This window comes from Hyperoodon ampullatus (genome assembly GCF_949752795.1).
Source record: "Hyperoodon ampullatus genome assembly, chromosome: 3".
In the NCBI taxonomy this organism is placed as follows: Eukaryota; Metazoa; Chordata; class Mammalia; order Artiodactyla; family Ziphiidae; genus Hyperoodon; species Hyperoodon ampullatus.
Window position 1 is genome coordinate 37,378,602 of NC_136916.1, and position 26,787 is coordinate 37,405,388.

General features: G+C 43.0%; 1 protein-coding gene across 2 annotated transcripts; it reads right to left on the reverse strand.

Annotated features, from left to right (window-relative positions):
• Nucleotides 1–26,551, reverse strand: PRC1 (protein regulator of cytokinesis 1; the record flags this gene model as incomplete). Of its 2 annotated transcripts, XM_079700925.1 has the most annotated exons (15): nucleotides 26,443–26,551; nucleotides 15,740–15,872; nucleotides 15,256–15,378; nucleotides 13,571–13,804; nucleotides 13,325–13,495; nucleotides 12,138–12,287; nucleotides 11,685–11,832; nucleotides 10,745–10,881; nucleotides 8,373–8,468; nucleotides 6,674–6,820; nucleotides 6,348–6,458; nucleotides 3,381–3,491; nucleotides 1,977–2,153; nucleotides 1,609–1,650; nucleotides 1–72 (listed from the first exon to the last, which is right to left on the reverse strand). In XM_079700925.1, exons 1-15 carry the CDS (start codon nucleotides 26,451–26,453, stop codon nucleotides 1–3), a joined length of 1,863 nt encoding a protein of 620 aa, XP_079557051.1. In that variant the 5' UTR covers nucleotides 26,454–26,551. The 2 variants fall into 2 exon arrangements, with proteins under 2 accessions (XP_079557051.1, XP_079557050.1); XM_079700924.1 differs by lacking the exons at nucleotides 1,609–1,650; nucleotides 15,256–15,378; nucleotides 15,740–15,872; nucleotides 26,443–26,551 and having other exon boundaries at nucleotides 44–72; nucleotides 2,054–2,153; nucleotides 13,571–13,759.
• Between the last annotated feature and the right edge of the window lie 236 nt (nucleotides 26,552–26,787).

Below are 26,787 nucleotides of genomic sequence, written 5' to 3' on the forward strand. Positions count from 1 at the left end.
TCAGGACTGGATGTTGGTTGAATTGAGGATTCGAGAAGTAGCATCAGATTTGGAAGCCTTTGAAAGTTCTCGCTGTTGAAAAATAAATAACATCAGTGGCGTTACTGTCCCCTCTCGTACATCCCCTGCCCTTGTAAGCACGGGTGAGTGGCAGCATACAGCCCCGCACAGGCTGTGTTAGGAACAAAAGGGGAGGGATTCTGAACATCTTAGTCACAGATTAAGCATGTGTACATACGCCCCTTGATCCCTTTCCTCAGCCAGTCCATTCTATTAAAACCTCACAGAATAGAAATCCCTTATTATCACAAAGTACTCTCTGAGTTGTCAAGCTAGGTAGGCAACAAGCTTTGGTCTTTTGAGCCCTTTAGGAAACAATGGGCCAGAACATATATCTACCAATCCCTGGGGCTGAGGGCCTTGTAACCTGCTGGTGATTTGATCTCATGCTGGAGCACATGGTAGAGAAGCAGAAGACAGAGCAGGAATGACCACTGAGAAAGGACAGATGTTAGTAGAGGTTAGTCTACTGGCTTCAGTGCTGCCTGGTGGAGTCTACCAGCCATAGCAACCAAAACCAGAAGAATCTCCCTCAGCCTAGCCAGAGAGAAACAGATATATGTAAGCAGCAAGTGGATGAAGTGGGCTTGGCTGAGCAAACAAAAGAGAAAGCTGGACTCTGTCCAGCAATCAGCTAGCCAGAGTGACAAATACCCACCTTCTATAGGTAGAACCACCCCTGTCAAGTAACTTGACAAAAGTAAAAGAATATAAAACTAGCTTCAGTGCTCAAAATGAATGATAGCCTTGGGCAGCTGTCACATTCTCCATCACTGCAGCAAGAGAGTCGATGCCCTAGGCTTTAACTCAGTATCCCCCACAAAGGTGAGGGGCAGGCTTACCTCTCAACAGCTAGATACTGAGGGAAGAGAGAACACACATTGTTAAGGAAAGTGCACTGCAGTTAAGTGTTGGTAAATGTGGAGTACGTTACTAGGAGCTGAAGAGCATTGTGGGAAAAAATTACTTTCTTCCAGTGCCTCATATATGCTTTAGCAGTTCAATGTGGTGGAAAATAGGCAAAGGCAAAGAAACGAGCATTGGCTAGCTCAGAGTAGACAGAAAGTTGGCAATTCAGCTCTGAGGGGTTAGTAAGACATATATATACTCCAGGAAGTAATCAGCACACAGGCCAAGAACCTCATAGGCAGCACACAGCTGGGGCTCCCCTCCCCACGTGGTGGGGCCTCTATTCCTTGCAGCACATTGGAGGCCTTTAATGTCACAACTGGGGAGGGTGAAAGTTTTCTGTTGTGAAATAACATGATAAAAAAACTTTGCCTGACTTTAGATGGGGCTGAGAATCCAATTCAAGTCTGAACAAGTTAATCGGCAGGTTAGTCAGTCTGTTGGGAACTTAAGCCAGATATTTATTATTTCTGAAGTCTGTATTAGGAATTCCTGCTTCCTTTGTTAAAAAAAGGTTTTATGATAGTACAGCTGAGATTATTGGTTAGTGTAGCCCTGTGCCCAGATGGGAATGAAGCCAGCAGATGACAGATCAGTCTGGAAAAGGGACATGGGAAACGCAGGGGTTGCCATACAGACCTGAAGCCCAACAGTGGAGCTGTTAGAGAGGGACGGATCCTCCTAAGAACGAAGAATTGAGACAATTACCAAGAACTCCACCAAGAGAGCACCAGGGCAGTGATGAGAAGGTTCACCTCCTGCAGCCAGGGAATGGTATTTCTTAAGCAGAAGGATCCAGGTTAAATGTCTGCTTGCTGCTGCCATCTTTCTTCCTATACACCACCCTTAAACCACCCCCACCTCACGCCATGGTCAAGTCAGGAAAGGGATTCTCAGCCTCCAAAGAACTGCCCTAACTAATAGCCTGGGTGCCCTTGGGAAGATACCCACTCTGCCCCAACTGTGTGCTCCCCAGGGACTGGTAGATATTAGAAAAGGTGAATTACCGCAAACTCAGAATAGGTGCTGGCAACAGAATTAATGCTGAAGTTGCGTCGTGGGGGGGTCGAGGCAGGGTACCCACCGCTGAGGATGCTGCCATTGAGCTCCAGGTTCTCCTTGTTGGCTCCATGCTTGATGCCACGGGGTGTTTTTTTCCCCGAACAGGTGGAAGTGGTGACTGGCTATAGAGAAAAGAAAGATCGACCAATGTATCATCCTTATAATGACCACACACACAAATTATCCAAGGCTGATACCATCTTTATATTATTCGTGTGTCTGTAATCCTGTACTTCTGGCTTATTTTATTTTAAAAATTTTTATCTTTTGGCCACGCTGTGCGGCATGCGGGATCTTATTCCCCAGCCAGGGATCAAACCCACACCCCCCGCGTTGGAAGCATGGAGTCCCAACCACTGGGCCACCAGGGAAGTCCCTACTTTTGGTTTAAAAACATACAAATTCTTAATGATCTGCAGAACCCTTATCTTGAGCATAGTCTGTAAAATACCTGAAAGACTGAACACATTTTAGCACGCACTCCTCACTCCCTCCTTGGGTGAGAGTACCTATCTGCATCTAGTTGTCCAGTGTCACTGGGCTGGAACCCACATGCAAGGACCTCGCTCAGTAGCAACTGAAGACCAGGCTTTGAACTAAGCCTATGGAAACTCTTCAGTTTCCCAGTCACATCCCAGTGCTTCCTGTGATACCGGACGGGGCTCAAAGTGACCATTCTCTTCTCTCATTTAGTTTTTGACAGATTAGCTAGCTTACATCTGTCAACTTTCAGCATCTCAATGATAACCGAATCCAGGGATCTTAGAAACTGGAACAAGTTAGGTGGGGCCCTGTATGGCTGAACCATACTGACTCCTTTTTGTCAGCTCCATCTTAGGCCTACAGTCCCATCCCCTCCCCTTCCTGCATGACTGAGCTTCAGCTTACAAGGAATGAGGCCAAGCCAGATAAGTTCCCTATCAACTTTGACCCTTGCCTTCATCTGCTAAGAAAACTGGAAGAATGCCTTTTGCTGATGTAGATGATTAATGGTCTTGAGACCCTGGCAGGAGGAAAACCACCCAGTTCCTGTCACTATAGATGTGCTCCTCCCTAGTAGTCAGATTCTATTTTTAGCTTTGGCCCCCTTAAATCCCCCCCTGTCTCTTTCACGCTTGAGTGCAGCTGCAAATGCCTCTGGGTCATTGTCTGCCCGATCCTGCCTGTATGCAAGTTACCCACAATAAACTTCATAATTGCACTTTATGAAGGTGCCTGCTTTGTTTTTCGGCCTCAAAGTTCCTTCTCAGTCCAGAGGACAGTATGCAATCTCTCCACCTCCCAGCAGTCCCCGGAGTACATAGGTTGGGGCAGTGTCGGGGATGTGCTTGTACACAGAGCATACTAACCTTGCTGCCAGAAGGTGGAAGGCGAGACACAGGGGAGCGGCAGACTGTCCCCGAAAAGACAGGCCGAATGCTGCTGTTGGCCGTAGCATTGGACACAGTGGTAGTGTTCAGCTAAGGAGAAGAAAAGAGATTACTGATGTGAGATGACATGCTTAGCAGCCCATCCCTACACTACAGAGAGTGAGGATGGGAAGCAGTCTAAGGTTGTTTTTCATGGGGAAGAGCTTTGAGGACACCTGTGAAAAGCATTCAGTGTTCCATAAAATGGGACAACCATTTTGTTTCCAAAAGTTAAACAGACAACTATCATAAGACCCAGCCATATCATTCCTGGGTATTTACCCAAGAGAAATGAAAGCATATATCCATACAAAGACTTACATATAAATATTTATAGCAGCTTTATGTGTGGCAGCCAGAAAACTAGAATTAAGCCAAATATCCATCAACACAGGCAACTAGATAAGCAAATTGTGGTATATACGTCCAACGGAATACTGTTCAACAATAAAAAGGGGTAACCTACCGATACATGCAACAACAGATGAAAAAAGTCAGACACAGAAGTATACATACTGTATGATTCTATTTATATAAAATGTTAGAAAATGCAAACTAATCAATAGTAACAGAGCAAAGCTGCAGTTGCCAGGAGCTAGTGGGAAGTGGGTGGGGGGAGGGAAATGGGTGGTAAGGGAAGCAAAGAGAAAACAAAGGGGCAAAAGGAAACTTTGGGTGTGATGGGTATGTTCATTGTCTTGATTGTGGTGAGGGTTTCACGGTGCATACATATATCACAGCTTATTAATGGGTACACTTTAAATATTATGTGTCTACTTTATTCACTAAAGCTGTAAGCTTTTTCTTTAATTGGAAAAACTCTAGGTGGATTAAAAACCTTAAATGGGATAGCAAGACCATTCAGATACAAGACACAAACTAGGAAATACAACACAGGAAAATATCTGTGTGCCTCAGGTCCTGGGTAGGTTATTTGCAAGTACAAGCCATTAAGAAAACAGGTTGAAAACATTTTTACTATATTGATATTAAGAACTTTTTGTTCATCAACAAAACACCATAAAGAGTAAAAAGACAAGCTACAGGGACTTCCCTGGTGGCACAGTGGTTAAGACTCTGAGCTACCAATGCAGGGGGCCTGGGTTCGATCCCTGGTCAGGGAACTAGATCCCACATGCATGCCGCAACTAAGAGTTCGCATGCCACAACTAAGGAGCCCACCTGCCACAACTAAGACCCGGCACAACCAAAAAAAAAAAAAAAAAAAAAAAAAAGACAAGCTACAGAAGACACACACAAATGCTGGGAAAAGCTACTGTAACACAACTGACAAGGAAATAGCATCCAGAACATACAAAGAATTCCTATAAAATGTGCAAGAAAGAAACAAATGTTCCAACAGAAAAACTGTCAAAAACTTCTCAGAATAGGAAATCCAGAAGGCTAATGAACATGGCAAAAGGTTCAACTTCATTAGTAATTAGGAAAATGCAAACTAAAATTATAATGAGACATTACTTCACACCCATCAGATGGGCAAAAATTGTAAAGTCTGAAAATATCACATGTTGGCAAAGATTGGAGCCAGCGTAGCACTTAGGCACTACCACTGGAAGCGTACATTGTTATAACTGCTTTGGTATCACAGACTGAATGATCAGTGCAGCCAGCACTTGAGAAATGTTTGAATGCAGCACTCTTGAGATCATGGGCCGTATCACTTAATCTTTGTGTTCTCAGCATCTAATAGAGAGATTCTCAAACTTTTAATGAAAACAAACCTTTCGAACTTCCCTGGTGGCACAGTGGTTAAGGATCTGCCCGCCAATGCAGGGGACATGGGTTCAGTCCCTGGTCCGGGAAGATCCCAAATGCCGCAGACCAACTAAGCCCGTGTGCCACAACTACTGAGCCCACGTGCTGCAGCTACTGAAGGCTGCACGCCTAGAGCCCACGCTCTGCAACAAGAGAAGCCACCACAATGAAAAGCCCGCGCACCGCAATGAAGAGTAGCCCCTTCTCACAGCAACTAGAGAAAGCCCACGCACAGCAACAAAGACCCAACACAGCCAAAAAAAAAACCTTTCTAGAATTTTATAACACGTTTTTAAAATTTCGTCACATTATTTTCCTAATAAAAAATTAAGTACCTAATATCAAACAATAGGGAACTAGTTTAGTAAATGACACTATGTCAAAAGAATAGAATATATAGCTAAGAATGAGCATGTTATTTGAAGAAAGTTTGATGCTATGAAAAAAAAAATCACAACCAATACCAACTAGGGAAAAAGCAGAAATCAAAATTATATGTGATCTCTATTTTGTGAAAATACACTATTTTAAAAAGCTTTTTACAGAAGCAGGGAAAACACCAAATATTCTCATTGGTTCTCCTGGAGTTACATTACAGGTGATTTTTAAAACATTTTATGTGTTATAAAATATGAGTTGCAAGGGAAAAGGAAAATAATGCTCCACTTCATTTATTAAAGAAATGGTTTTAAAAAAACAAAGGAAGAAAGAAAGAAAGAAAGAAGGAAGGAAGAACTCCCTGATTTCCTGCTCTAGAGATTAACGAGTATTAGGTATCCCATTTGCCAGGCATAAAAGTCTTCTTTCACATAGTGCCATGGTCACTTGTTGGAATTACAGAATGAACCTCTGAAGGTTCTCATCATTACAGAATGTTGGCAGCTGCTGGCTCCCGAGTTTAATCTGGGACTCAACAACTGGCACACATCAAAGCTGGCCACTCCTCGACTGTCACTGTCAAGACCCTACTCAGGATTGAACTGCAGAATTGCATTCACACTGTCAAATGGACTCAACCTGGAAGGCTAGAAAAAGTCTTTCCCATCTCTGCAGGACAGAAGGCAAGAGATGGGCAGAGCCCTAGCCTCAAAAATGCCTCAGACATGGCAGTTCATGCAGCCTCGTGTTTACCTTGCGCACTTTGCCTGGCGTGCCAGGTGCCAGTCCTCGCCGCTTGCTGGGTGTTCGCGGAATACTGCCATAGAGCATCTCTGTCTCAGTTTGCTTCTTGTTCTTTAGTTGCTATGTGAAAGTCAGAAGCAAGAGTGACAAATCCCAGAAGGAGAACAGGTCTGGGATGGGGGCAGAGGCAGGGCCAGAAATCTAGCGCAAGTCTCTGCACCCAGAGCTAAAAAGAGCTGCCATGAGCTACTCCTTCTTCAACCTAGAGCCCTGGCAGAGACTCTGGGCTGCTCACTCATGCTATCTTCTCCTCCTCCCAAACTGGGTTCACTTACTCGTTCCTGCTTGGCTCTCTCTTTCTCCAGTCGGTGCATCTCCCACTGTTCTGTTACATACTCCATGAATTTCTGCCCATTCACCACAAATGCCTTTGAATGCTCCTGTTCCCACATTTCAATCCTTGCTTTCAGCTCCTCTTCCAACTGAGACCAGAAACAAGGACATGTTAATTACTTCAAATTTTTGGTGTGAAGCCCAAAAGAAATGATTCTCCCAAAGAATGCCTCCTCCCTCCCCAGAGTATCATTAGCCTGACTTCAGGTAGCTGGACCCACGTGGGAACAGGTTGGAGCGGCCAGAAATCAGTCTTGGGATGGTTCATTCATAATACACATGAAGGTGGGAAAAGGCGAGAACCCAGAGCCTGACCACTACAGTTTTGGCGCCCAAAGTTGGAGGCAGCACTGGGGGAGACCAGCAACGTTAAATATGCAGTGTACACTAGAGCGGCACTATCTGGGCTCCAATCTGGAATCTACGTCTTACTGGCTGTGAAGAGGTAGGCAAGTTACTTAAGTTCTCAGTGCCTCAGTTTCCTCATTTGTAAAAATGGAATTAATAATACCAACCTCTTAAGGATGTTGTGACAATTAAATGAATTAATAAAATGGAAAGCACTTGGAAACAGTATATGGCACTTAATTCAATAAATGTTAACTATTATTATTATTATTATTATTATTTTTTTTTTTTTTTTTTGTGGTATGCGGGCCTCTCACTGTTGTGGCCTCTCCCGTTGCGGAGCACAGGCTCCGGATGCGCAGGCTCAGCGGCCATGGCTCACGGGCCCAGCCGCTCCGCGGCATATGGGATCCTCCCGGACCGGGACACGAACCCGTATCCCCTGCATCGGCAGGCGGACTCCCAACCACTGCGCCACCAGGGAGGCCCAACTATTATTATTAAAATAGAGAATAGTGGGCTTCCCTGGTGGCGCAGTGGTTGGGAGTCCACCTGCCGATGCAGGGGACACGGGTTCGTGCCCCGGTCCGGGAGGACCCCACATGCCGCGGAGCGGCTGGGCCCGTGAGCCATGGCCGCTGAGCCTGTGCATCCGGAGCCTGTGCTCCGCAACGGGAGATGCCACAACAGTGAGAGGCCCGCGTACCGCAAAAAAAAAAAAAAAAAAAGAGAATAGTAATGAAGTCCAAAGCACTTTCTCAAAAGGTTACCTTGTGTTACAGGCTGAATTATGTCCCCTGCCAAATTCATATGTTGAAGTCTTAATCCCCAGTACCTCAGAATGTGGCTTTATTGGGACACAGAGGTAATTAAGTTAAAATGAGGTCATTAGGGTGGGTCCTAATCCAACATGACTGGTAGCCGTATAAGAAGATTTGGACACAGACACAAGCAGAAGGAAGCCCATGTGAAGATACAGGGAGAAGACTACTGTCTGGAGCCAGGAGAACAGCCTCGGAAGGAAGCAGCTCTGCTGACACCTGGATCTCAGACTTCTAGCCTCCAGAATTGTGAGAAAGTGAATTTCTGTTGTTTAAACCACCCAGTCTCTGGTACTTTGTTATGGCAGCCCTAAAAAGTTAGTAAAACGTGATATTCAGTTGCTTGTACTAGGTAGGCCCAGTATATACTTATTATCCTTTACCTAAGGAAAAATGATTCAAAGCAAGAGATATACAAAAAGTGAGGCATTTTGTAGCCAAGCACCAAAAACTCTTTCAGTAACAATATTACCTTAGGGAGTGTTTTTTGGAGCTTGGCTCGCTGCTTTTCTTCTTTTAGAAGATTTCCTCCACGATTTGTAAATCGACTTGGATCTGAAGCTTTTCTCTGTGAAAAATACATTTTAATTAGAGTGAACCCCCGACAGTCAGACCAGTCACGTCTGCTAAGAATCCTCACTCTCATAAACAGATACATATTTTTAGGGAGACTTCAGAATTTTGCATTCCCATCCACTTTTAGCAGTGAGAAATTGTGGCTTTCTAAGGCAGGGAGTGGGGTGTGAACACTCTAAGGCATATGCAAGATCATACACTGGGGTGCAGGAAAACTAGTGTTTCCTTTTTAGTCTAAAAAGACAGGCTTTAATATTTAATGCACAATGTCACTGGCTCCCTTCCTGAGTTCAGATGTCACCAACAGGAAATGGGGTATGCGGAAGGACAAGGGGGAGGTCTACACTCAGAGGGTTTGGTGGTGGCACCCCTACTTGCCCACTCACTTCCAGCATATTGAGACAATGCAGCTTAAATATGCTCAGTTGAGTTTATAGATAATCTGGTTTTTATTAAATTAACCCTCACAAAATGGACAAAAAATGTAAAATGTTGGGGTTCTTATTCTTTTTAACTTTTCTGTTTTTTGTTATTCTACAGTGTATACAGTATATCAGAACAGTAATATAAGTGTATAATTTGTAAATATAAATTACGTGAATACACTAAAAAATGGGGCAGATAATCAGAAAAGTTTAGAAACAATCTTGACAATTTGGGGACCAAACTGGTAAATTCTATTTCCTTTCCAGACTGCTTGATTATGAGCAATAACTAAAAGGAATGGTAATTAGTTTCTTATTTTTTCTTAAATACCGGCATGTAAACAAGGGTCGCTTATTTGGCTCTTTACTGTCTGTGTGTGTGTGTGTGTATGTGTGTGTGTGTGTGTATACACATGGTTTTTTTTTTTACACTGAAGTATAGTTGATTTACAGTATAAGTCTCAGGTGTACAACACAGTGATTCACAATTTTTGAAGTTTATACTCCATTTATAGTTATTATAAAATATTAGCTATATTCCATGCTGTACGCTATATCCTTGTAGCTTATTTATTTTATACATAATAGTATGTACTTCTTAAACCCCCACCCCTTTATTGCCCCTCCCCCCTTCCCCCTCCCCTCTGGTAACCATTAGTCTGTTCTCTGTATCTGTGAGTCTGTTTCTTTTTTGTTATATTCACTAGTTTGTTTTATTTTCTAGATTCCACATGTAAGTGGTATCATACAGTATTTGCCTTTCTGAGTTATTTCACTAAGCATAATACCCTATATAGATCCATCCATGTTGTTGCAAAAGGCAAAATTTCACTCTTGTTCATGGCTGAGCTCTTTATTGACTTTTATTACTCCTTCTTGCTTTCAACCAGAAGTAAGGAGTAACTGAGGACTAGAACACTTGCTCTTAAACAGCTGTGAGCTCTCACAGTTTTTTCCACTTCTGAGTCCTAGTTTCTTGCCTGGAAACTTGAAGGAGTTAAACTCCAGATTCTCTAAAGGCCTGTTCAAGCTCTAATAGGACAAGTATGAACCTGAGAATGAGTCTCCTTGAATTTCGTGCCCAAGGTGCTTCACTTGCCTCGTCCTAGTCCCAGTTCTGAGCTCTAAAATGCTCTAAGGGAATCGATTTGTGCTAAGTCTATCAAAACAAAAGGAATTCAGAGTACATAAATGTGCTCCAAATACCCAGGCAATTTTCTAAGATAATAACAAAAGTTGGAAGAGTACAGGATGTTAGTTGCCTGCCCCAACAGCCATTTTTCTCTCCTTCCTTAGTAATAGAACCTGAATTTATCTGCGATAGTGATTCTCCCAGCCTCGCCAGTAGTTGGTGTGGCATTTAAGCAGAAGTGCTGTGAAGAGAGCCTGGGAAAACCTCTTAGAGGGCGTGGAGGAGCAATGCCTTCTGTGTTCCCTCCTCCACCCCACTGCCTGAAATGCTATGGTGGGAGCTCTAGAACCACCCTGGACCGGAAGGTAAGATCCACCCCGTAGTGGTAAAGGAGCTATGAGCTGGAGAAGCCTGGGACCCCCTGACTGTGGAATAGCCATACCTGCCTTGCACTGCCTACCTTTAGACTTCCTTTATGCAAGAAACTTCAACCTTACTTAAGGCATTAGTTTTGGGGTTTTCTCTTACATGTTTCTGCATATAAGCTTGACAAATACAGATGGGTTAGCAGTAATTTACAGACTTAATGATAAAGATGGTATTAGAAACCTGGTAAAGAGCAAAGGAAGCAGGCCTCTGACTCTATACAGGGAATGCTTTCTTAACACTTCACTGTACTCTAAGGAAAACAGACAAAAACTAAGGCAGTACCTCGAACTCTAAGAAAAGCTTCCAGCTTTCTTCCCACTTCTGGACCCCTTCAAAGAGTTCTTTGTGAACCTCATAGTAGTTTCTTAACCGCACAATCTCGGCATCATGGAGTTGGAGCAGATTTTCTGTGTAGTCCTCTGCAAGATATAGGCCCAGTAGTTTTAAAAAATCCCTCTAGTGATTAGTATCCCAATTTACTAATCCCTCATCCCCCTAAAATGGAAACAGAATTTTCTTCCTTACAGTAAAAATGATACACGAGTAAGTGTATGTTGTGGATAATAAAAGCCAGGTTTGTCCCAATCAGTCTGGTGGTACTAGAGACTAAGGGACTAGGGTGTGGACTAAAAGGACTAAGATTCTCAAAACTCTGTCATCTCTTGCCTTGTCTTAGGTTTCTTTCATATTCTTCCTTTCCACCCTGCCCAACAGAGGGCTGAGTCACAGAAAATGTCCAAAAATGTTGAATTTAGTAAAGATGGCTTCATCTTTATATTCAGTTCAGGTCAGATTAGAATTCCATTGGGCCCTGGGGTCATACCTCGTGGGCTCAAATGTGGGCTCTGCCATTTACCTGTTGTGTGTCTCTGGGTTAGGTTGTTCAACATTTATGTGCCTCAGTGTACTCATCTCTTGACATGAGAATTAAGTCAGATAATCCCGTTAAGAGTCTGACATTGCGCCTGGCACAGAGTAAGCACCTGCTAAACTTGAGCTTCACAACTACATGCTACGGAGATATACTGCTTCAGAAACCAAGAGATCCCTTATTTCCCAATAGCATTTGCAAATGCTTATTTGAACGGGAATGGCAATTTATGTTGAATGGCCTGGAAAGGTAGCAATGTCTGTTCAGTAGAGGAAATACTTCCCAGTGAATGTCTGCACTTGTAAAAGACAAGTGAGCAGGCCACGTGAAGAGCGACGCTTCTGTACGAACCAGAATAGTAAGGGGCAAAAGCTTGTCTCTGCTCCTGGCTATAAAAACATTGGTCCCAGTACTGAGCCAGCTCCACTCGTATTGCCTCAATCACTTTCTTCATGTTTTGCATTTTCAGTTCTTCCAACCGATCCACTTCTAATTGCAGCTGAAACAAAGAGACCTGTTAAAAGTGCTTGTCATACTTGTATATTCACGTAGGTGTGCAAAATATTTTCCCCCTTTTTAATAAAATTACAATACAAAACCACAGAGGTAAGTCAACACTCTTTATAACAATGATATCATAGGAGCCAGAAATCTAAGAAACATATGCGAAAGATAAAAGATGAGCAGGCTACTGCCACTGTTTTCTGACGCTTGTCTTAAAAACAGGCTCACTCAAGGCAGAAGCTGGTAAAGACATCAGACTTGACACCAAAATGCTGACCCAGCGCCCTTTGGGTTTCTTACCGCTTTCCGGACCTTGGCCTTTGACCCAGTCATAACTGTGGCCACAGCTTCTCTCTCTTCTGCAGGTATTTGCAACCTATCCCAGAGTTCTCGTATCTGCGCACGCAGCCCCTCACACACTGCTTCGTTTTGTGATTTTCGCATTTCCAGCTGTAGCAAGGAAAGCCAGTGGTTATAGCAAAGACAGCAGCACAGAGAAAACTGGCCCTCTGGCTTCCCACAGAGACACATCTGTACCCACATGGAGAAGAAGCACTTTTACAAGACTGTGAAGAGGTGTGTTTTCATGACTTCTGAAAACAAACTGTAAGGCTGTCATTATGGTAGGATCTCAGACCCCAAGAATTAGGATTCAAATTTTTAATTAAAAAAAATTTTTTTTTCAATTAAACACTAAGTTAATTCAAATGATTATTATTATTTCATCCAAAATCTCAATTTCAGGGGATTTCCCTCATGGTCCAGTGGGTAAGACTCCCTGCTCCCAATGTAGGGGGCCAGGGTTCGATCCCTGGTCAGGGAACTACATCCCGCATGCATGCCGCAACTAAGAGTCTGCATGTTGCAACTAAGGAATCCACAGGCCGCAACTAAAAAAGATCCTGCGTGCCACAACAAAGACCCAGCGCAGCCTAAATGAATGAATGAATAAACATTAAAAAAAAAAACAACTCAATTTCACATTCTCAGAGCTATATATAAATTAAGGTTTTTGTTTAAAAAAAATCAAGGTTGTGTTTCATATAATACTATTATTATTATTATTATTTTTTTTTTTGGCTGCATTGTGTCTTCGTTGCTGCAGGCAGGCTTTCTCTAGTTGCGGCTAGAGGGAGCTACTCTTCGTTGTAGTGCGAGGGCTTCTCATTGTGGTGGCTTCTCTTGTTGCGGAGCACAGTCTCTAGGCGCGCAGGCTCAGTAGTTGTGGCACACAGGCTCAGTAGTTGTAGCTGGCAGGCTCTAGAGCGCAGGCTCAGTACTTGTGGCGCATGGGCTCAGTTGCTCTGCGGTACGTAGGATCTTCCCGGACCAGGGATTGAACCCGTGTCCCCAGCATTGGCAGGTGGACTCCTAACCACTGGGCCACCAGGGAAGCCCTATCTCATTATCTTAAAGGAAAAAACTGCATTTTTCTCAGACTGCTGGATACTATGGAGATCCCAGGCCATAATTTGACTAGACATTACCTGCCGTAGCAACTTCTGTAGTGTTGCAATATTTTCCAAAGATAAACAAAAGGCATCTTCATCTTCACAGACCACATCTCTTTCAAAGCTTGTGTCTGGTGTGTGTTCTAATTCTTCCATACACAGTATGATCTGTCTCTTTATGTTGACAAACTCCTCACGCCTAGATGCCTATAAAAAAAAGAAGATTACAAGATACCTAGAGGAAAGTCAAATGACTTTTAGGAACTATGAATGTAAGCACACCTTTGTTTCCCTCAAAGTTGCCACGTGTTGTCTAAACTGGCTCAGCTCTTCTAAGCTGGGAACTGAGGTGCTGTCAATGTCATAGTGGGGCATGCAAAGAATTTCACACAGTTCTTGATCTTGTTCTTGAAGTAGTTTCAGTTCTTGTTTTCTCTCCTTTTTCTGTTTTCTCATCAGTTCTACCTGAGTGCGCAAATCCTTTTCTAGCTGCAAGATGGTCGTCTCTCCTTCTTCCTGTATGAGACAATGTACTATTGTTAAGGTTCCAAGAGGATTTCTTCAAAGGAAGAGAAGACAACGAAAGAGGACTAGGATGACAGACTTTTAGTTAAACTTAAAAATAAATCAACTTACAGCTAACAGAATATGGCACAAAGAAGGTCCCCTAACAAAGGTCCCCAGTAAGGAGAGGTACCAGGGCACTTTTACAAGAGGTAAAAATTGGTTGAAAAGCTTATTTTGAATTAGCTATAGGGTAGTATATTTAGCTCCTAACTAAATGTTTATCCCAATAATCCTAAACATCACTCAACCAATAACAATCAATTTAGCACTCCTTGCTCTACTCCTAACTGATAAGCAGGAGAACAAAACAGTGGCAGTTATATGTCCTATAAATTTTACTCAACATTGGTGAACTAAGAACTGTCATATAATTTAAGGGAGATGTACCACTGTACATCTAACTTCTCACCCAATTTCATATTGAAAATTAAAAAAAAAAGACTAAATAAACTATTTGTCCAAAATCAATGATATTTATGCCATTTGTGTTGATTTCAGGAAGCTCTACTGATGTCACAGTCTTCCTGACTGCTCTTGGCTACCAGAAGTGAATTAGCCTTAACCCTTTAGAGACAGTCTCCTCCTCCTAGGCTGACTCCACTGAGATACCCAGGCAGTTCTTTCTGTAACAGGGAGAGGGACCTGAGACCTTATTGGTACCACATTAGCCACTGTGTGCTGTCCTTGCACCCACATCTATTCTAATTACCTTCCCAATCTCCACGTTTGTCTTCATTTTTATGATCCCAACACTGTTTTTACCAGTTCTAACCAGGGATATGTTTTGGGGTCCCTCTGTCATCCATGTCATGCTTGCTGGTGTCCTCATTCAAGTCCGATTTGTGCTGGACCACAGGACAGCAACCTCTCAGCAAGGTACACAGATAAACATGGCATGCCCTGAATTTGACTACACTCTCTTGATATTCCAGCTGGGAGACATCTCTTCCCAAGTGGCCATTCTGGCTTGTTCAGTGATGTGTAGCTTTCGGGTATGAAAAAATCCACAGAGGCGGGTTTTTTGGGTAACTTTTCTTTATATTACTAGTCACTTTTGTTTCCTAAGTAGCTCTCTTCACTTTCTTTCAAAGAAAGAATGGAATGATATCATCTATGCCTAGCTCAGAGTTTAAAAAAAATTTTGTGTCCTACAAATTGATAGTAAGAGGCTTGTTTTTGATTAAAACATTGCAACACTTAGCTGCTTCACCTCTCAACAGGGCAACTCTTCACATAAGTGAAAATTGCTTTGCTGGAACCTAGTAACTAGGCAGCACATTTCCCCCATTTCTCATGTCCAGTATCAGCCCTACAAGGAAACTTTCCACCTGTAGCCCCAAATCAAAGTTCTTCCCTAAATCTCAGACCCAAGCAGGATCCCCTGAAACCCTGCCATGTACCTGAAATGGCTCGACATGTAGCTCACTGCACAGAGTGTTCAGCTCTTTTTGGCAGATGGCTATGCTTTTGATGAGCCTTTCCTTCAGGCTTTCCTCTTCAGCAATCATCATATCCAGGAGGTCCTACGAGAGATAAAACAGTCCCATAAAAGTTTTGGGTGTTTTCTCCATTGGCCTCAAACAACAAATAACACCAAAACCCTCATAATTTCAAATTTTAAAGGAAGGACTTAAACAAAACCAGGACTTCCCTGGCGGTCCAGTGGTTAAGATTCTGCGCTCCCAATGCAGGGGGCACAGGTTCGATCCCTGGTCGGGGAACTAGGATCCTATATGCTGCATGGTGCGGCCAAAACAAACAAACAAACAAAAAACCAGGAGGAGCCTGTGACATCCTAGTGTCACTTCTATATGCTATCTTAGATGAGACACCAACATCCTTACCGCTGTCCCACTACAAAGAGATCACTATTACTCAACTCACCTTGATATGCTTCTTTACAACCTCAGTTCTTTGTAACCGCTGGTCCTCTGGAATCCCAATCAATTCCCATATTTCCCGAAGGTGATTCAGGGCTTTCTGGAGACATACTATGGACTCCTCTGCCAGCACCTCACTAAAAAGCAAAAGAGAAGCCAGCTACATGAGCCACTGCCTCCAGACTAAAAGCAGTATTTACAGAAACTAAACAAACTAGTTTTGCAGTGCGCTCAAGGCCAAAACAAACTGAAAACAAGCATTCAGCTTAACTCATCTTGAACACTCCCCTATCCTTCCCCCTCCAAACACCACAACACTGGCAAAGCAAAATCCAGTATCATATTATCAATTCAGTGTGGAAATTCAATCTTCTGAAAAATACTCAGAATCTGGACTTTGAGCAATGATTCTACCTATGGCAGTACAATACAGAATTTTACACGCTTTTATTAAAGAAAAAACAGACAAAAATGTCAGCTCCTATAAAATAGCCGGCAATTTATTGCAATTTTGTTACTCATTTTTTTCCCTTCCTGTTTTTTTAAGCTATAATTGACATATATAGCACTGTATAAGTTTAAGGTGTACAGCATGATTTGATTTACATACATCATAAAGTAATTATCACAATAAGTTTAGTAAACATCCATCATCTCATATAGGTACAAAATAAAAAGAAAAAAAATTTTTTTTCCTTGTGATGAGAACTCATAGGGTTTACTCTCTTAACAACTTTCATAAATAACATACAGTGGTGCTGGGACTTCCGTGGTTGTCCAGTGGATAAGGCTCCACACTCCCAGTGCAGGGGGCCCGGGTTTGATCCCTGGTCAGGGAACTAGATCCCGAGTGCATGCCGCAGCTAGGAGTCCACATGCTGCAACTAAAGATCCTGCACGCCTCAAGAAGACCCGGCGCAGCCATCCATAAATAAATAAAATAAATAAGTATTTTTAAAAATACAGTGGTGCTAATTATATTTATCATATTCTATATTACATCCCTAGTACTTATTTATCTTAAAACTGATTCCTTATAACCTTTTGACTGCCCTCATCCAATTACCCACCCCCAGCCTCTACCTAAGACTCTAATCTCTTTTTCTATGAGTTTGTTTTTGAAATATAATTGACCTATAACACTATGTTAGTTCCTGTTACAGAACACAGTGATTTGATATTTCTATACATTTCAAACTGATCACCACAATAAGCCTAGCTATGATAATGTCACCATACAAAGATATTACATAGTTATTGACTATATTCCCACACTGTATATTTCATACCTGTGATGCATTTATTTTGCAACTGGAAGTTTGTATATCTTAATCTGCCTCACCTATTTCTTTCCTCCCCCTACCCCCCACCCCTCTTGGCAAATTCCTGTTTGTTCTCTGTATCTATAACTGTGTTTACATTTTATTATGTTTGTTCATTTATCTTTTTAAATTCCACATATAAGTGAAATTACATGGTATTTGTCTATCTCTGTCTGACTTATTTCACTTAGCATAATGTCCTCTAAGTCCATCCATGTTGTCACAAATGGCAAGAATTCATTCTTTTTTTATGGCTGAGTAATATTCCAGTGTGTGTGTGCATGCACACACACATACATACATACACACAGAAACATACACACATATTCTTTATCCATTCATCTACTGATGGGCACTTAGGTTGCTTCCATATCTTGGAGCTGCAATGAACATAGAGGTGCACATATCTTTTCGAATTAAGTGTTTTGTTTTCTTTGGATAAATACTCAGGAGTGGAACTGCTAGATCATATGGTAGTTCTATTTCTAATTTTTTTTTTTTTTTTTTTTTTTTTTTTTTTTTTTTTTTTTTTGCGGTACGCGGGCCTCTCACTGTTGTGGCCTCTCCCGTTGCGGAGCACAGGCTCTGGACGCGCAGGCTCAGCGGCCATGGCTCACGGGCCCAGCCGCTCCACAGCATGTGGGATCCTCCCGGACTGGGGCACGAACCCGTGTCCCCTGCATCGGCAGGTGGACTCTCAACCACTGTGTCACCAGGGAAGCCTCTATTTCTAATTTTTTGAGGAATCTCCATACTGTTTTCCATAGTGGCTACTCCAATTTATATCCCCACCAACAGTGCACAAGCGTTCCCTTTTCTCCACATCCTCACCAATACGCATTATCTGTTGTCTTTAATAATAGTCATTCTGACAGTTGTGAGGTGATTATCTCATTGTGGTTTTGATTTGCATTTCCCTTTTGATTAGTAATGTTAAGCATCTTTTCATGTGCCTGTTGACTATCTGTATGTCTTCCTTGGAAAAATGTCTATTCAGATCCTCTGCCCATTTTTTAATCAGGTTGCTTGTTCTTCTCAATGTTGAGTTGTGTAAGTTCTCTGTATATTTTGGAATATTAACCCTTTCTCAGATATACTGTTTTCAAATATCTTCTCCCATTCAGTAGGTGGCCTTGTTGTTGTTCTTAAATTACAACTATTAATTTACAGAATGACTAAAATTTAAAAAATAATCAGGTGTTGGTGAGTATACAGAAAAGCCAGAACTTTCATATACTACTACTTGGAGTGTGAATCGGTACAACCACTTTGAAAACTGTTGGCAGTATCTGCTAAAGCTGAACCCAGCAGTTCCATGTCTACATATGTAGAAATGCACACATATGTACCAAAGGTGTGTACCAGAATGATCAAAGCAGCACTACTCATAATATCATAAAGGTAGAAACAACCTAGATGTCCATCAACAGAATAGAGAAACAGTACATTCCTACAATAGAATAATGCAGCAATGAATAAAAAACATGGGTGAATCTCAGAAACATCACGTTGAACTATGCTAAATGAAAGAGGTCAAATGCAAAAAGACTACATACTATATGATTCTACCTTATGAAATTTTAGAAAAGGCAAAACTATAGTGAAAGAAAGCAAATGAGCTGCCTGAAATCGGGACAGGGGATCAACTGCAAAAGGGCACAAGGCAACTATTTTTAGGGTGACAGAATGCTTCTAGATCTTAATGGTGATGGTGATTACATAACTATACACAGTGACCAAAATTCAAACTGTACATGTGAAATGAGTCAATTTTACTGTATGTAAATTATACCTCAAATCTTAAAAAAGGAGGTAAAAGAAACAACTAAGATGGAAAAACAGAACAAAAAGTTGGGGAAGAAGAGGAAAAACAGACAGATATGCAAGCATCTATCACTACGTGATTCCAATTATACAAAGTTCAAAAACAGGCAGAACTAAGCTTTGCTTTGAGAAGTCAGGATAGTGGTTGTCATTGTCCTGGGAAGTGGTGACTTTTGGAGAGGGCACAAGGAGGGGTGGTTACACAGCGTGTGCTGACTTTATGAAAATCTATCAAGTTTTCACTTGACCTGTGTGCATTTCTGAATATATGTTACACTTCAATTACAAAAAGTTTATTTAAAAATTATTCACTGATGGGCTTCCCTGGTGGCACAGTGGTTGAGAGTCCGCCTGCTGATGCAGGGGACACGGGATCGTGCCCCGGTCCGGGAGGATCCCACATGTCGTGGAGCAGCTGGGCCCATGAGCCATGTCTGTTGAGCCTGTGCGTCCGGAGCCTGTGCTCCGCAACGGGAGAGGCCACAACAGTGAGAAGCTCACATACCGAAAAAAAAAAATTATTCACTCTTTATCTGAAGCACAAATTTAACTGTGTACCTTGTGTTTTATCTTTCAAAAAAAACTTTAGTTTTCTTTTTTTTTTTTTGGCCTCACTGCACAACTTGTGAGATCTTAGCTCCCCGACCAGGGATGGAACCTGTGCCCTCAGCGATGAAAGCACAGTCTTAACCACTGCCCGCCAGGGAATTCTCAAAAAAACCTTTACTTTAAAAATGACAACCCTTAGTCTGCTTCACACAGCATTTAAATAACAGAGATCTTCTCTCCTTTCTTGGTACACCTGGATAACAAAGAGACCACTCTGGCACCAGAGAAACTAAACTCTGGATGTGCTTTTCTATCAGTCAGCCAGGAGGCCTCGAACAAGTCACTGAAGCTCTTTGTGTGCAAATGATGAGGACAGAGGCTCTCACTGGCCCCCTCTGTCGCAGCATATTCAGGGGTTCTGAATCACCAGCCTAGATCTCCAAGAACATCAGTTTCTCCATAAGTTTTTTTTTCTTTTCTGCCCACTTCTTCCTTTCTTCCTTCCTTCCTTCCTCTCTCTCTCTCTCTCTCTCCCTCCCTCTCTCCCTCTCTGTCTCTATTTATTTTATGTTATTTTTGGCTGCGATGGGTCTTTGTTGCTGCGCTCGCTGGCTTTCTCTAGTTGCGGCGAGCGGGGGCTACTCTTCATTGTGCTGTGCAGGCTTCTCATTGCAGTGGCTTCTCTTGTTGTGGAGCACAGGCTCTAGGGCGCACGGGTTTCAGTAGTTGTGGCACGTGGACTCAGCAGTTTTGGTGCATGGGCTTAGTTGCTCCACAGCATGTGGGATCCTCCTGGACTAGGGCTTGAACCCGTGTCCGCTGCATTGGCAGGCGGATTCCCAACCTTGCACCACCAGGGAAGTCCTCCTTAGGTTTTAATATATTCACATCCAAGACATTTCTCTAGCCAAGAAATCCCAACTCAAAGGTTGCCTGTCCTAGTTCAAGAAAAGCTTCTGCACAAATACCAGCTGCCTATACCAGATGGCCAATTATCAATACCCACATAATAGAGTATTTAAAAGAAATTACAGGTCCAGTGGGTAAGACTTGGCACTCCCAGTGCAGGGGGCCCGGGTTTGATCCCTGGTCAGGGAACTAGATCCCACGTGCATGCCACAACTAAGACCCCGGCGCAGCCAAAATTATTTTTAAAAAAAAAAGGGCTTCCCTGGTGGCGCAGTGGTTGAGAGTCCGCCTGCCGATGCAGGGGACACGGGTTCGTGGCCCTGTGCGGGAGGATCCCACATGCCGCGGAACGGTTGGGCCCGTGGGCCATGGCCGCTGAGCCTGCGCGTCTGGAGCCTGTGCTCCGCAATGGGAGAGGCCACAACAGTGAGAGGCCCGCGTGCCGCAAAAAAAAAAAAAAAAAAAAAAAAGAATTTACTGTACTCCATTTTAGAAATGTTAACAGATATCAAGGTATTTAATATAATCTCAATTAACTGAAGTTTAACTAAAGTGCTTCCTCAGACAAATAATCCCTTTGCACTTCACTTTTAAGACAAAAGAACCCAAAAGTCAAAATCCTAATTTTAGCATTTTATGTAAAATAACCTATACAAGAGGGATTTCCCTGGTGGCGCAGTGGTTAAGACTCTGTGCTCCCAATGCAGGGGGCCCAGGTTGAATCCCTGGTCAGGGAACTAGATTCCACATGCATGCCACAACTAAGGAGCCCACGTGCCACAACTAAGGAGCCCACCTGCTGCAACTGAGCCCACCTGCTGCAACTAAGGAGCCAGCGAGCCGCAACTAAGGAGCCCGTGTGCCACAACTAAGACAGTGTAAACAACCCAAATGGCCATCAACTAATGAACAGGTAAATATGATATACCTATACAATGGAATAATATTTGACAATAAACCTTGAAAACATTATGCCAAGTGAAAGAAGCCAGTCACAAAAGAGGACATATCATGATTCCATTTATGTGAAATATCCAAAATAGGCAAATCTATAGAGAAAGAAGTGGATTAGCAGTTGCCTAGGGCTGGGATTCAGGGGAGGGAGGTGGGTGGGAAAAGGGGATTGACCGCTAATAGGTATGAGTTTTTTAAAGGGATAATAAAAATGTTAACTGACTGCAGTGATAGTTGCACAACTCTGAATATACTAAAAATAATTAAATTGTGACATGTTAAATAGGTGAATTGTATAGTATGAGGATTGTATCTCAATAAAGCTGTTATTTAAAAAAACCTGGCACATAATAGAAAGTTGTGAAATTTGTGACTTAGCTTGAAAAACAGATATGATTGCTAATTCATTTAGTCAAATTACTTCTACAAAATAAAATGACATGAAATTGGGATAAAATTCATAGATCTCAAATTCAATTAAAACCAAAACAAACACCTATACAGCAGATGGACTGCTAAACTCCAGGAGATGGGCCTAAACACAATTTGTTATAATGAAAAAGTTAACCCTCCCTTGGAGCTGATTACTTTAACAAGTGTTTGGAATTACCAAATATTCTAGAAGCAGTTCTCATGACAGTATAATTTTCTCTTGTTTTTTGAATTTTATTTATTTTTTACACAGTTATTAGTTATCTATCTTGTTATCTGTTTTACACACACCAGTGTGTACATGTCAATCCCAATCTCCCAATTCATCCCACCCCCCCACACCCCACCGCTTTCCCCCCTTGGTGTCCATACGTTTGTTCTCTACATCTGTGTCCAGTGAGTAAGACTCCACGCTCCCAGTGCAGAGGGGCTGGGTTCAATCCCTGGCTGGGGAACTAGATCCCACATGCATGCCGCAACTAAGAGTTCGTGTGTTGCAACTAAAGATCCCGTGTGCCACAACTAAGATCTGGTGTGGCCTAAATAAATAAATAAATATTAAGGGGAAGAAAGAAAAAAGACAGCCAGAATCTCACCCCTCCCCACTTCTGCCTTTACCTCCCTGGTCCAGGTCACCACTATCATCTCTTCATCTGTACCACTGCCCTGGTCTTTTAATTGGTCTCCCTGGTTCTGCCTTGGCCTCCTTAAGCTTATTTTGTGCACAGAAGCCACAAGCCTCCATGCCCTCAAAATCCTCCAGTGATTCCTTATCTTAGAGGAAAAGCTTCTGCCTTTACAAAGGCCTCCAGAGCCCTTTAATCTACTCCAGTCACACTGGACTCCTTGCTCTTTCGGGAGACCACCGGGCACTATCCTACCTCAGGCACTGGCATTTGCTATTCCCTCAACCTAGACTGTCTTCCCCTAGGTGTCCCATGGCTTGCCCCTTGCCGCCTTTAGGTCTTTTCTCAAAGATCACCTTCTCAGGGAGGCCTTTCCTGACCAATCTCTTTAACACTGCAACTCCCCTTTCCCACACCTTCAGTACTTATCCCCTTTCTCTGCTTGATTTCTCTCCATAGCACTTATTACCATTTAATGTAAAATTTGCTTATTACCTTTTCACTTTGTTATTAAAATGTAACCTCTAATGGGCAAGGATGTCAGTTGTGTTCACTGCTGAATCCCCAACACTTAGAATGGTGTCTTATATATAATAAACATTCAAGAAGAATCTTTGAACAAATAAAGATGTTTCAAAAAAGCTGTATGATCTTACGATGCCTGAGTGCAGTCACTGTGGATAATAATTATCATGGTATACTACTCAATCTACAGATCTAATGTGATCCCTATCAAATTATCCAGGACATTTTTCACAGAAATAGAACAAATAATCCTAAAATTTATGTGGAACCATAAAAGACCCAGAATTGCCAAAGCAATCCTGAGGAAAAAGAACAAAGCAGGAGGCATAAGCCTCCCAGACTTCAGACAATACTACAAAGGTACAGTAATCAAAACAGCATGGTACTGGCAAAAAAACAGACATTTGGATAAACGGAACAGAATACAGTGCCCAGAGATAAACCCATACATCTATGGACAATTAACCTTTGACAAAGGAGGCAAGAATACACAATGGGGAAAAGACAGTCTCTTCAGCAAGCAGTGTTAGGAAAGCTGGACAGCTGCATGTAAATCAATGAAGTTAGAACACACCACCACACCACACACAAAAATAAACTCAAAATGGCTTAAAGACTTAAATATAAGTCATGACACCATAAAACTCCTAGACAAGAACATAAGCAAAACATTCTCCTACATAAATTGTACCACTGTTTTCTTAGTTCAGTCTCCCAAGGCAATAGAAATAAAAACAAAAATTAACAAATGGGACCTAATCAAACCTACAGGCTGTTGCACAGCAAAGGAAACCATAAAAAAATGAAAAGACAAGCTACAGAATGGGAGAAAACATTTGCAAATGATGCGACAGATAAGGGCTTAATCTCCAAAATATACCAACAGCTCATACAATTCAACAACCAAAAAAACAAACAACCCAATTGAAAAATGGGCAGAAGACCTTAATAGACATTTCTCCAAAGAAGACATACAGATGGCCAGCAGGCACATGAAAAGATGCTCAACATCACTAATTATTAGAGAAACGCAAATCAAAACTACAGTGAGGTACCACCTCACACTGGTCAGAATGGCCATCATAAAAAGTCTACAAATAACAAATGCTGGAGAGGGTGTGGAGAAAAGGGAAACCTCCTACACTATTGGTGGGAATGTAAGTTAGTGCAGCCACTATGGAAAACAGTGTGGAGGTTCCTCAAAAAACTAAAAACAGAGTTGCCATATGATCCAGCAATTCCACTCCTGGGGCATACACCCAGACTAACTATAATTTGAAAAAATACATGCACCCCTATGTTCACTACTTAACAATAGCCAAGACATGGAAACAACCTAAATGTCCATTGACAGATGAATGGATAAAGAAGATGTGGGGCTTCCCTGGTGGCGCAGTGGTTAAGAAACCACCTGCCAATGCAGGGCACACGGGTTCGATCCCTGGTCTGGGAAGATCCCACATGCCATGGAGCAACTAAGCCGGTACGCCACAACTACTGAGCCTACGCTCTAAAGCTCGCGAGCCACAACTACTGAAGCCTGTGGGCCTGCAGCCCGTGCTCCACAACAAGAGAAGCCACCACCATGAGAAGCCCACGCACCACAACAAAGAGTAGACTCCGCTCGCCACAACTAGAGAAAGCCCACGCGAAGCAACGAGGACCCAACACAGCCAAAAATAAATGAATAAATAAATAAATTAAAAAAAAATAATAAATAAAATAGTGTTTTAAAAAAGAATATATATGTGTATAACTGACTCACTTTGCTGTACAGCAGAAATTAAACACAACATTGTAAATTTCAATAAGACTTTAAAAATAAAAGCATAAAAAATGTTACAAAAATAATCATCATGGTACAATTATGTAGTGCCTTTCTAAACGGTTTCAGGTAATTCCCTAAAAGGTGCAAACTTGAGACTTTTTTCTTAATACATCACTGAAAAACTGAGGGTGCTTACAAGAATACAGAGGTTGAAAAGGGGGGCCAATTTCTCCAGTCTCTTGAACCTAAGTCACTAGACTGGAAGATATCCCAAATGACCCTCTAAATGATTTCCTACCTTCTGGCAGCATTCTACTCATACACTGTCCTATTTTTTCCTAAATAGCTCTCCAGAGAAGCTTTGTTAAGCTCCTCTGTACAATCTGCTTCAGAAATCGACAGCCAATAGTTAATTCAGTGACCATTCTGATAACCGTGTTCCTCAGGCATACTTCTCATAGTCCTCTCTAAATATGAATACCTGAAATCCAGATTACCTGAAAGTCTGGTTTTGTTAGTAGAGTAATTCCAGTTGCTGTTTTAACGCCTAATTATATCTGTCAGCCTGGAACCAAAGTTAATTGATAACTTTTCCTCCCCCTTCATTTACTTTCTTGAAAGCAGTAGGTGCCTGAACAATCCAAAAACTGTTAATGGACTTGGAGTAAGAGTTTCTGTAAAATGTCATTTAAATTTTTACTAGTCCTCAGAATGCGTCATTAGCTGAAACGCACAGCAGCTTAAATGTGCTGTCTTTTATATAAGATATTTGTAATCCACAACCTTACACCTGAGATCTGTTTTTCCAATGGTACCAGTGATTTGTACTCCATTCCCATTCTCACGAGGGCAAGCATTTGAAAAAGAACGGTCGGAATTAGTAATCATGGAAGGAGGAAACTTACAAAGCCATACATCAATCAGTTTGACTAATAACTATAAATTATTTAATAGTGAATCATCACAATGCTTCACCCACTACTTATAGAAAATAAGGTTAACATCTGCATCGCTTTTAACACAAAAGTCCTATGCACCGGCATTATTTTTATTTTAGAGATGAGCAAACTGACATTCAACATTTTTGCCCAAAGTCATAAGGCTGGTAGGGGGCAGTGTGTTGCGTCTGGTCCCAATTTCAATTCGGACACTCCTTTCCCAGCACTGCCTGAGAAGTTGTTAAAACGACGGGAAAAAAATTCCTTTATCGGAGTTTTTCAACTTGCAAGAAAACCAAGCTATCTTTCCAATTCACGTAAAGTGTTAACACTGCAACGCAGATACATCGAAAGCAACGATAAATTAAAAACTGCACGTCTTTATTTAAAGAAAAACTAGAAACACTGACCATAAAAGACTCAGGACTTAGAACAAGCCGTCGGTGCCAAGCAGCAGCACCTGAGACGCTTTGCTGGCGGAGAGGGTGGGGCTCCCGGACGCCAGCTCTGACCGCCCCGCACCGGGGGCGCCGCGGGCCCGCCTGGCCTCCCGCCGCTTCTCCCGGGCACCTGCGCTCGGCCCGCAACCGGGCGTCGGGGCCTGCGGGAGCCCGCGGCCCCGGGGAAGGCGCACGTCAGGTCTGGCCTCCACCCCGCCAATGGTCCGCGGCCCGTGCACCGGCTCGCCGCTTCCCAGCCGTGCCTGGCTTCTTCCAGCCTCACTCGGGCGCCGGCTGACGAGACACCCAGGCCCAAGGCCTAAGGCGGCCTCTCGGACTCCGCCCAGCCCCGCCACCGCCCCGCACCCGGGACCGGCACCGATCCCTCCCACGCCCCCTCGACTCCCCCACAACCCGCACCTTCTCCTCATGGCGGACGCTCCAAGCAGGCGGGTGTCGAGGCCCCGACCCTCTCCACGCGGGCCCGAACGCAGCAACCACCCGCAAGCACCGGCGGTCTCACTCCCGGTAGCCGATCCGCGAGCCGTTAGGCCTGCGCAAAATTTCAAACCGAACCAGGAGGCGGAGGAGCCCCGCGATTGGTGCCGCCTCCCGTGGCTCCTCGTGAAGCCCCGCCTCGCCCCGCCCCTCGGCGCGCCGTGGCTAGGGGCGGGGACTCGCGCACTGGGCGTGGGAAGCGCTCGCGCGCCGGCGGGAGACTGGATCACTGTGTGCGCGTGCGCGTGTGCGCGGTTCTCTTGCCTC